Consider the following 12,216-nt stretch of genomic DNA (forward strand, 5'->3'; position numbering starts at 1 on the left):
ATGTCCGTCTCAGTCACTTGCAGATTCCGGGAGTGCCCCTTTCCGGTGTCCCCCCCCAGCATAAGAACTTAGACACCCCAAATCTCTGCCTCCCCTCCTTATGTTTCACCCCTCTGCGCAAGCAGGGTGATGGAAGCAGCATGTGTGTCTCCTGGCCAAGCCCTCGAGCCCTCCCCTCACCCGGCTACCCCTCTCCCCCTTGGCTCCAGGGAAGGTGTGGCTTTCTCCACTGCCGGACGAAGAGCTGCTTCTCAGAATCACCGGAGGCTCTCTGTATCTCTCTGCCTCCCTCCCCCATTCCAGTGGCAGTCCCCTGACAGGACCCATCTCCCATTTATTTTTTGACAAAATAAAAATAAATCATTTGCATTGGCCACAACCTAAGGAGCTATTTTAGGTTCACCCACGACCCTCATACTATAGAAAATTCCAAACGTTGTTTCTTTAAGAAGCAGCCTGGCAAGGTTGCATTAAAATATTTTGTGGTGGTTTTTTTTTTTTCCAAACTTAGAAAGCAACAAGATTTTCTAGCATCCAGGTAACAGGAGAGACCAGCTTCTTTTTCTCTGCAACAACCCAGCTACCGTTTTCAAGTAGGGTTGCCAACCAACTTGCAAAAAAAAAAAAAAAAAAAAAAAAGGCTGACTGGTTTGGGGGGGGTTTCCTCTGTCCCAGAAGGTAGAGCTAATTTTCCTAACTAATTAAAGTTAGTTTTCCTAATCAATCAATTAATTAAACACCTGCAAACTGGGTAGGACCATACACAGAAATAGAGGCTGTGCGTAGCACTAGTTCACTTAAGTAAAATTCAGCTGGTTGGCCTGTCTGCTCATTGTTTTCCTGGGCTCCCTGGGAGTAGCATCATGACAAGAACTTTGTTTAAATGGTCATGCTTCGTTTGCTTTAAATTCAGTATAGAACGCTATGAGACTTTTTTTGGGGTAAAGTAAGTACCACCATGTTTGTTTCTTCTCCTTTAAATCTTTTGAATAGTATACATCAATTTGCTTAGCACTCTGTTAGTTCAGCATGTCAGTTATTAACATCACAGTCCTCTTAATGTTTCCTTGCCTAACAACAAAAAAGTTTAGAAGGTAAGATGCATTTATTTAATTATTTTATAATATATTTGTAAAAGAAGTGTTGCATGTTTATAGCTTGAAAAGGAATAAGATTATGCTGTGATCTAAATCATTTGGGTAACATTTTAAGTGCCCATTAACAAATGCTAAATTGAACAGTGGATGCAACAAACGAATGAATAAACGGATCCCTTATTATCTCTGCTGTTATGGTGCATATCAAATGGCTTCCTCATAATGGGGTCCTTCATATATAATGGTAGCCTTGATTTATTAGCAAGGGTAGCACTAAGAATTCATACAAGGGGCAACAATGGCATCAGATTTTGTTAATCTGGAAGCTGCTAGTTGTTGCTTTTCTAATCTGCCACAGATATATAAACTATGAAGTTTGTTTGCTTTACATATTAGCTGCATTGGCAATATTCAAGAGGGAATTAATTTGTTAGCATCCGAATTTTTCATGCGGCAAAATGCACTGAAAAAGTCTTTCGAGTAATGTAAATCTACAAAACATCTTTGCTTAGTTAACAATGATGATTCTCCTGTCTTTTGTTGCTGTGTTATCTGAAAGCAATACAGAGTTTTGGGGGGCTGGAATAGCACCTTAGGAGGAGCCCGTGGTTTGGATCCATAGATCCCACAGCAGGAGCAGAAAGCCGCTGGGTTTGCATGCTTGGGAAGCTGGTAGTTTATCTTCTGCTCGGAAGCGATCTCTGACGTTCTGCTTTTCAGAGGGCACTGGGAGTTTGAAGAAAGGTGGGGCGGTGATCCTCGCCCAACAAACAAAACTGCCTTCCAGTTGCTCAGTGGGATCTTTTCATCACAGCCAATCTCTCCAAGTCAATATTTACGTTTCTTTTAGGTGATGCCTTGCCTTTCTGGTGTCTCAGAGGAGACCCTGTTCCCTTTGCTTTCCCCTTCTTTCTCTTTGACATAAATGTTTCATGGTCCGATCTGGTGGCCAGCTGTTCCACCCAGGCACATAATTGGCATGGTCCTCAGCTGACAACCCAGCCAGAAGGCCAGGGGGGGGTCTGGAGCTAGCCTTCATTGGTCTCGATTCAGCACCTCGAATTATATGATGCCAGCATATTGTTTTGGTATTCGGCTGCATTAAATAATTCCTTATTTTTGTTCTAACTTCATCACATATATTACCTCCTAATTGGACTTCTTCCTGGCATTGATTAGGGTTCAAGGACATACTTTTGACATGTCGTATGTCCCTTCCCAAAACACCGTATCACCAACTGAGCAGGCCCTCAGTGGTAAAAGGAGCTTGCTATGTGGCAGGGAAATGCCAACCTCTTTGTCAGGATACCTTTGACCTGGGATGTAGAGCAAATGATTTGCATGCAAGTAATTCCAGGTTCAGGGACGCGGGTTAAACCACAGAGCCTAGGACTTGCCGATCAGAAGGTTGGCGGTTCGAATCCCCGCAACGGGGTGAGCTCCCATTGCTCGGTCCCTGCTCCTGCCAACCTAGCAGTTCGAAAGAACGTCAAAGTACAAGTAGATAAATAAGTACCGCGCTGGCGGGAAGGTAAACAGCATTTCCATGCGCTGCTCTGGTTCGCCAGAAGCGGTTTAGTCATGCTGGCCACATGACCCAGAAGCTGTACGCCGGCTCCCTCGGCCAGTAAAGCGAGATGAGCGCCACAACCCCAGAGTTGGTCACGACTGGACCTAATTGTCAGGGGTCCCTTTACCTTTACCTAATTCCAGGTTCAAAACCTGGCATCTCTAGTTACCGTAAATAATTTCTGAACAGCAAAGACCCTTACATAAGACTTTGGAAAGCTGCTGCCATCCGAGGAGACAATATAGGGTTAGACGGAGCATTTTTTCTCATTCAGGATGAGGCAGCTTCATTTTGTTAACCCCTTGGGGAGGGCTCATAACTCGGGAGTAGGGCAAACCTTTGCATACAAAATATTCACTCCCCTTCTTATCCACTTAACTGCTCATAGGCCGCAGATTTGAGAAAGGCCTATGGTCTGAGACTCTGCCAGTCAGAGTAGGCTGCCCTGCCTAAGTGGATCACTTGTCTAAGTGTAAAGACAGCTTCATATTTTCACTAGACTGATTCCTCTTGGGTGCATAGTATTCTTTGAGTAGTTATGTGAACCCAGCGCTTAACGAATCTGGTTCCCTATGAGGGTAACATCCATTCTTAACAATATGCCTATCACGATGCAGATATCGGTGCATTATTCCAAAAGGCCCTTCCACAACTCTCTCTGACTGTTGTTTGTGCATCTTAGAATACAAGTGTGGTTCATCGCAGCAGAGACAGTTAAGCTGCTGCCCTCCAGATATTGCTAGACTGCAGCTGAACAACATCCTTGACTATTGGCCATGCTGGGGGGGCCACAGTTGGCCCAGCCCTGCCTTGGGCCCCCCACTTGCTGTTTTTACAGTGCCAGAAACATTCTGCAACATCCAGGTATTTTTATGTAAAACATGCATCAATCCACGTCAGAGCCTTTGCGGTGATTACTACTCACACCTTCGCTATAATGGGTTAGATTTATTGATGAACTCTGGGTGCGTCTCTCAGAGGAATTCTCTCAGCTTCTCATTAACGAATAAATAGCATGTTCTTTCGGTAACATTTATCCCCTGAAAGTGACTTCTCTTCCTTGTTTCAAAGATTTCAGACCACCTCTGTGGGAATTGGGCTCTTTGTTGATAGAAAAATTAGCTGTCTGCCGACTGAAAAGCGCTACACTAATCACTGGGCTTGCATCCTTGTGTTGCGCCTGACAGTATTATTAGGATAAAATAGAATTCCCTCAATCTTCCTTTTGCTGCTGTTAAGGAAGGCAGCCATTACACATGCTCTTATGCTTTTCTGTGAGAACAAAAGTGATCTGAGCTTTTCTAAAGCCATACATTTGCTGACTGCATTCCCTGCCAGCCTTTCCTCCCAGCAACATCTCTGCTCAATCAATCCCGCATTTATTCCAACCCCTTTCGGCAATATTGGCTGTTCATCCTCACATTTATTCCATAAATGCACACGTTTCCGCAGAGGATTAGGGGCTCCATCTTTCTACTTACGGTGCACTATAATCTGTCTGATACGGACAAAATTTTAGAGATCCATTATGTGGAAGATGGGATCCTGCTTTCTCAGTATGGAGAGCATACAAAATAGGTGAGGCAGTAACTCTTATTGGAGCACCTACTGTCAAAAGACAATGGAAACTTTCACATTGCTCAGAACTACCAAATACGACCCTAGTATTCAACACAGAATCTGGTAACTGTCACAATATCCCAAAGATCTGAAGTCTGTAAGCTTCAGGAGGACTAGGATGTTGTTGTGGTGGTGGTGGTTTAGTTGTTTAGTTGTGTCCGACTCTTCGTGACCCCATGGACCAGAGCACGCCAGGCACTCCTGTCTTCCACTGCCTCTCGCAGTTTGGTCAGACTCATGTTTGTAGCTTCGACAACACTGTCCCACCATCTCGTCCTCTGTCGTCCCCTTCTTCTTGTGCCCTCCATCTTTCCCAACATCAGGGTCTTTTCCAGGGAGTCTTCTCTTCTCATGAGGTGGCCAAAGTATTGGAGCCTCAGCTTCAGGATCTGTCCTTCCAGTGAGCACTCAGGGCTGATTTCCTTCAGAATGGAGAGGTTTGATCTTCTTGCAGTCCATGGGACTCTCAAGAGTCTCCTCCAGCACCATAATTCAAAAGCATCAATTCTTCAGCGATCAGCCTTCTTTATGGTCCAGCTCTCACTTCCATACATCACTACTGGGAAAACCATGGCTTTAACTATGATACAGTTTGACTAGGATACAGTTTACAGTTCTTTGACTAGGATACAGTTTACTAAATAGGTAGTGGGAATTCTCCCACTCTGGGTACCAGTGCTTGTTTAACTTCTTTTATAACTCGGAACAAATTGTTGGTTATTTGGGCAAGGATCCTAAGATTTCTGGTGCAGAATTCCAGAACCTTTGGTTTGATGGACAGCAAAGTCAGTTACTATGAACAAGCACAACACACACACACACACACACACACACACACACACACACACACAAACAAACAAACAAAAGTTGAAACTGCAGCAAAGTATTTGGCATAGAGCAATTTTCCCTCCCACGGCACTCCTGGTGTATGCCCATCACAGACCATCAGCTGTCACTCTGAAGAGATTGGCTTGTGCCCAATATACTTGTGGCAGGAAAACTATTCAAATAGCTTTTACTCATCATTTAACTGAAGTGCTTTAAACGTATTTATATGTTTATGTTATAATTGATTTTTATATTAAGATGTATTATTGTTTCATGTAACATTTTGATATCTCCTTGAAAAAAATATATAATTAGCTGACTGCCAATTCACACTACAAAACATAAAATGACAACATGAAAAATTACCACTTAAAACCACATATCAATGTGTGTGTCTCAATCTAAATTACTTTTAAATCCTTCAGTGTTTTTTTGTGTTTTTTTTAAGGGTCTTGTCCTGTTTATAATCGATGAGCTGTCCAAGAAACCAGTATAACTCACCAAGTGAGGTTTGGGTCTTTGTCATTTTTAGGAACTCAGGAATGCTCACAGTGAACAGCTCATGGGGATCCGGCGGGAGGAAGAAATGGAAATGTCTGATGAGGACAGCACTGACAATCTCAGTAGTAAAAAACTAAGAGTGGATGAATCAGGTAAAGCTGCAAACAGTTTCTTGCAATATCAAATGATCTATTCAAATTGTAAATGCTGTTTCTGCTGCAATCGCGGTGGGCTAATACTGTTGAGAGGAGCCAGCAGCACCTTCCACAGGCCAGAAAATATGACGGACACAATGTATTTGTCAAACTCTGACATTTCAGCTGTACAAACTGGCACCAGACTTTTACCCCTCAGCAAAAGTCTGCCGAAACAACAGGTAAAGGATTCCACTTTCTGAGAACATTTGTGCATGATTATATAGCTAATTAAGAGGAGGGCAAAGTAGAAAATGGACTCTGGGACAGCCTATTGATTGGTGAGGAAATGTTTGTGGGAAGTGCCTTAATGGTAATCGTTCCTCAGGTTCCTGCACATTTGCCCTGTTATCAGCTTAACGACTTGGGAGAGTTGCATCAATACTGAGCCTTCCAACTTTCTACCCTAAAAGACAATTCCTTGCCAGAAAGTGATTTTGTGCCTTCAAATCAGAGCTGGGCTATATATGTGATGTGTCCAGAAGTGCAGTTCTGTGATCCCTAGGAGGGTGGCCTTAGGACACATTGGATCTCTCTCTCTGATGTCAGAGCCTCCCTTCCTACGACCTCCTCTCAAGTTCTGGACTAGCCAATATTAGAGTTCTAACACTGGGAGGCCCCCAAAGGGAGAGCGTTGAGGTTGTGCCAGTAAACAGTGAGTCTCTGGGAGGCCTTAAGTAAAAGAGTTTGGATTTGATATCCCACCTTTCACTCCCTTTAAGGAGTCTCAAAGCGGCTCACATTCTCCTTTCCCTTCCTCCCCCACAACAAACACTCTGTGAGGTGAGTGGGGCTGAGAGACTTCAGAGAAGTGTGACTGGCCCAAGGTCACCCAGCAGCTGCATGTGGAGGAGCGGAGACGCGAACCCGGTTCTCAAGTCATTGTCCCATGGCACGCTGGCTAAGCATGGGAGAGATTTTGGCACACCCCTTCCCGAATTGCTCCCTCCCTATCCGCATATATATCACTCTGCACAATCATTTTAGGATGGCCCTGCAAAACAAGGCATTGCACTGTTGCTTAAAAACAACAATTGAAACTTGCGAAATGAAAAACAATCTCCAATGAGACATTCATTTGAGGCTCACGTGCAATGCAATCTCCACCGGCATCTTATGCCTGCAGTTGGGTAGTTGTGCTGGGGTGGGTGTTGAGTTTTGGGGTGGGTGGGGTTTTTCCAGTGTTTTTTGCCTTTCTGATTCATTTTCTGTTGTTTGCATTTAGTCTTTCCTAGGAAGAACATTAGTCTTCTAATACTTCTGTAAGTAGATTAAGCAGAGAGTTTGAGATTTGCCCAGGGCTTTTCAGAGAACATCTTAACTCAGCAGGTATATAGATTCTAATAATAATAATAATAATAATAACAATAACAACAACAACAACAACAACAACAACAACAACAACAACAACAACCCTGCATTTCCCACCTGAAATCCATGCCCTTGGCATGGCATCCATGGTGGTGACATGGTTAAGAACAGCAAGTGCCCATTGGAAAGTTATCACTTGATTCCCACTTTTATTTAAACTAAATAAATACTATCCCTTAGTTTAAAACATACTTGGCTCACCAAGTTAAGGGAGCTGAAAGCAGATGTGAGAGAAGCCTGCTTGGCCTGGTTCCTTTATGACCAAGATTTCAAACCTAGATAGCAAATTATATTTTTGTTTCCCCTAGTTGCGTGTCAAGGTCCCCAAGCCACCCCTCAGAAATAATTCACAAATCACACGTAATTTTAGTTTAAGGTTTTGGGCACTCCCTCGCTGCGAGAAGCCAAGTTACAGGGAACCAGGCAGAGGGCCTTCTCGGTAGTGGCACCCGCCCTGTGAAACGCCCTCCCACCAGATGTCAAAGAGAACAACAACTACCAGACTTTTAGAAGACATCTGAAGGCAGCCCTGTTTAGGGAAGCTTTTAATGTTTGATGTATCACAGTATTTTAATATTCTTTTGGAAGCCACCCAGAGTGGCTGGGGAGGCTCAGCCAGATGGGCGGGGTATAAATATTATTATTATTATTATTATTATTATTATTATTATTATTATTATTATTATTATTTTGGCCACAACTTTATTAAAATACAAAATCTGTGAGTGGTTGCTTAGACATTGGTTATGACTATCTGTCCCCCCGCCTGGGACAGAACTGACATTCCGAACTCCATCGGACGCCAGTGAAGGGAAAACAATGTTGGGGATCAGTTGAGCTGAGTGACAGTCCCTCACCGCTCACCCAACCAGCTCCCCAAGGCTTGCCGGCCCTGGTCCCATTTCAGGGATTGGACGAAATCGTGACAAGCCCCAGGATTCCTTTAACGGAATTCCCTTCCAGCACCATTGGAGGGGCAGGCACAGCCTATCCTGACCCCTCCACCACCAATTTTTATAACCAATGCCTAACCGCAACCTTACAAGTTGTGACAAATTGCTAAGTAGAAGGCAAAAACCAAGTGGCACCAGCCAATCAACCAAATGGCAAAATTCCTACTAGGCCCCTGCCCCAAGGCAGACGACCCCATGACAGGCAAAGCAAGGTCAACTGGAACACAGGGCGGGCGGGCGGGCGGGTGAGTGATCCGATGCACTCTGCGAAAGAGAAAGCAAAAGACAGAGTGCCTCAATATTTAAAGACTATGGCCCCACCCACCCAATTTGTTACATGCAATTTGCCCCAGCAACCCGGTCAGCCAATCGTTGCGCCAGGCAATACCCATTAACCTGTCTGGCAACAGAGGGCTGGCTTGGCGGCCCACACTGCAACACGCACTCTCATTTTATGGAGAACACGCTTTACCATTAGAGCTCATCCACACTTCCTTTTGTGTCGCCCTTTCTAGGCACAGGTCCAGGATTTCCAGGTCTGTGTCCAAGCAGATTTTTCTTTTTTGCCTTGCTGCTTTCCTGTTGGCAGCCCGCCGGAAACCTGATTGCTGTTTGCTCTGATTCAGCAGTAAAATGCAGATTTTCCCGGAGATGATAGTGGCAGAAGATGAAGAAGAAATGCTCAGACACGGACCTGGAATGAGCCCTAAGAGAAGCTTAACTGTATATTTGACAGGTCTCTAATTCTGAGGTACATCCATATCGCTCAAATTGAATTCATTTTTAATTTTATACTTGCAGTCACTTCATATTCTAGGAGAGAAGCAGAACAAAACTATATTTTTTTAAAAAGTGAGAGCAAAATTGCTCTTCCTAAGCAAGCAGAAACAAAATAAGTATGGGATTATATTCATTGTAGAACTAACTACAGAAGAATATTCAGGCATGATAAAAATATTATGCTGTATTGCTGCAGTTCAGGGATCTCCTACAACTGAGTTTAGGTTTTTTCCTAATCCCCTGGGCACCACGCACGAATCATCTCCATGCCGCACCTTCTCTAAATTTGTAAAGTTGAAATCCTAACTGATGATAACAGAAAAATGTAGACCCAAACGGAACTGGGAACCTGGACCTCAGTTCAGAAGAACCTGAGGAATCCCATCTCTGAGTAAATCATATCATAACGTGTTCTGCAGTACTATCATCTTGTATCGAATCTTGAGATTTATTATCTGATCACAACAGCTTGTGGTTTTACCAGTCAACTGAGACAAGTTTGTCACATTATTACGTGATAACTGTCGCCCCCAACTGAATTTGCTCTTAGGCATTGACAATCCTAACAGCTGTTTGCCACATCTTATTACCACATGGAACACAGGTTTATTGGATGAGATCCTAAAGTCCTTTGTTATCTCTCACACAGCTTATGTTCCCTATCGTGTTTTTAATATTCTGTTGGGAGCCGCCCAGAGTGGCTGGGGAAACCCAGCCAGGTGGATGGGGTATAAATAATAAATTGTTGTTTGTGGTTGGGGGAGAGCAAGAAAGAGGCTATATCTTTCCCCCTATGGACTCACCTTCTGTCTTCAGTTGCGCTAGGTGCAGAGCCTTGGGGGCATCTCAGGGAGCGTTGCAACTATGATATAGAATGGAAGGTGAGATGTAAGGGACACCGGATTTTGGCATTGCACAGGACACCACTGAAATTGGAGACCCCAAAGTCCGTAACTGATGCTGATCTCCTGAACCCCCTTTCCCTCCATGTTTCAGGCAAGCTAGTCACATTTCCCCTCTCTTTTTAAATAGCTTATCATTCTTATTCTTCAAAGAGTTTTATATGTTTGAAAATATCCACGAGGTAATTGGGAGAAGGCTGCTTCTCGGTTGTCACAAGGCCCTTCCAGTAAGACCTGTGCACACCCTTTCTGGCCACAAACTGGTTTCTCTTCGGCTTCAAGCAAAGGTTGAATGTCTGACCCAAATGGGCTGTGAGTGTGGTGCTAGAAGAACTATATTTAGAATGTAGATTTCATATTCATTCTGCATGAGCATTTCTAGGGCATCATGCAAGCAGTTCATGGTGTGGACATCTTTTCTGTAAGGACTTGTCCTTCATTGGGCAACGTGTTTGCAGCTCCTTTCATGGCAGAGTTCTTGGTTTTCTCTTTCAGTTCATATCACCTTGTTTGTTATTATGCCACACAGTTAACCTTTACTGGTCCTTGACTGATTTACTTAAAGATTCAGGTACCTGTTCTGTGCTGGGTCACTAATCTAGACCTAGGACAGCTATTTAGGTTGGCCTAAGGCCATTTCGGGACGCGGGTGGCACTGTGGGTTAAACCACAGAGCCTAGGACTTGCTGATCAGAAGGTCGGTGGTTCTAATCCCTGCGACGGGGTGAGCTCCCGTTGCTCGGTCCCTGCTCCTGCCAACCGAGCAGTTCGAAAGCACGTCAAAGTGCAAGTAGATAAATAGGTACTGCTCCGGTGGGAAGGTAAACGGCATTTCCGTGCGCTGCTCTGGTTTGCCAGAAGCGGCTTAGTCATGCTTGCCACATGACCCAGAAGCTGTACGCTGGCTCCCTTGGCCAATAGTGAGATGAGCGCCGCAACCCCAGAGTCGGCCACGACTGGACCTAATGGTCAGGGGTCCCTTTACCTTTAGCTTTGAGGCCATTTCACCCAAGACAGGAACAAGTCAGGTCTCCCAGCTTGCCAACATGTCTCTTCTGTAATTTTATTTGGAGGAGGAGAGATCTCTGTGTTACCCTTGGAAACCCAAACTCTGGGGGCCACGTATAGCTGTAGCTGCTGCCAGACAACTGTCTTCTACATATCTGCATGCATGTGTCTCCCTTTGAAAGTGACACAAAAGGTGGGACTTGTTCCATTGTGGAAATGACAGGGATTATCTTGTCTGCAACAACGGAACAGTCCTTACCATAGTAAAGGCATAAAGAATGCCAGGTAAAATATCATTTGTGTTTGTGTAGAAAAAGCGAGTTAATGTGCCGTAACAATGGGCTATTTGGGGTGCATTCATCTATTTGGGGGGACGACAACCCAGTTGACCATTCTTTCTAGATTTGCTTTCTTTCATTGCACATGGAGCCATCTGGTTTGCAGAACAGACATTCATAAATAGTTGGTCCTGATTTAGCAGCCGCGGATTGGATATTTTTTTGTGGGTGGGTTTCCAAAGTGTGCCCACAATGCAGCAGCTTCTACAGAGCTAAGGGTATTCATTTGTAGGTTTGGAGCTGCAAGTCAGAGGTGATTCCCAGAGGGAAAACATCCCATTTGTCTTTTTTCATTTTCACCAACGGCATGTACTTAGCTAAAATGGTGATTGTTATAACAGAAATTCTGCCTCATTTGCATTGCTGCTGATAGAGAGTGGAATGAAAAACAAAAGTGGCTGCTTGCATAGAAGACTTTGTTTAAAAAGAGAAAGAGAAAAGAATGGGCCGCCGACCAAATTAATTTGTATAAAAAGGGAAAATTAAGGCCTGGCTACAGAAGCAATTATTCTGGAAGGAAGAAACTCATGCTAACCATAAAAACTGTAGCTCAAATACCATCTTGTAGGATCTCGCTCCTCTACCTTTTGGCACTGAGAGCAAAGATCTGGAAGTAAGAGACCCTGAAAGTAATTTTAAGAATTATTGAAGTGCAGCTGTGTGCAGGCAGCTAGCTGGAAAGATTTTTACCCCTAGGATATATTTCTAATTTCCCATGTCGTAGAAGGGTAGTATTCTTATGTTCCTAATGTAGCAGAGGCACACGGAGGTCGCCTATTACAGCTCCAATAAGTGAAATGCTTTAGCAGAAAAATGGTATTAAATTGGGGGGGGGGGTTGTATTTTCTAACAGAAGGCCACAAAATGAAGAACCAAGAGCATCACTGGCCACGAACTTGCTTGACCACTGTCAAATATTTTGGGATAAGCCCTGGGTTATTTTATTATGTTTAGAGCTTGGCTGTCGGGTGAAAAGTGGCTACATGCAGGTATCAACAAATCATCATCCGTTCAAAGTCGACAGAAAAAAATTGTATGAGTTTTGCAATAACAG

The 12,216-nt window shown here is 44.0% G+C and overlaps 1 protein-coding gene across 8 annotated transcripts in view; it reads left to right on the forward strand.

Annotated features, from left to right (window-relative positions):
* The window catches only part of ENOX1 (ecto-NOX disulfide-thiol exchanger 1), a 294,079-nt gene that overhangs the window by 232,594 nt on the left and 49,269 nt on the right, over positions 1–12,216 (forward strand). For 7 of the 8 annotated variants that reach the window (XM_081206405.1, XM_081206409.1, XM_081206411.1 and 4 more), the window contains one exon: positions 5,648–5,768. The exons of the other annotated variant lie outside the window; for it this stretch is intronic. In XM_081206405.1, coding sequence (XP_081062531.1) covers positions 5,648–5,768 — 121 coding nt within the window. The remainder of the gene's footprint in view (positions 1–5,647; positions 5,769–12,216) is intronic. 8 annotated transcript variants of the gene reach the window in all.

The sequence above is a fragment of the Podarcis bocagei genome (genome assembly GCF_964188305.1).
Source record: "Podarcis bocagei genome assembly, chromosome: 8".
Lineage (NCBI taxonomy): Eukaryota > Metazoa > Chordata > Lepidosauria > Squamata > Lacertidae > Podarcis > Podarcis bocagei.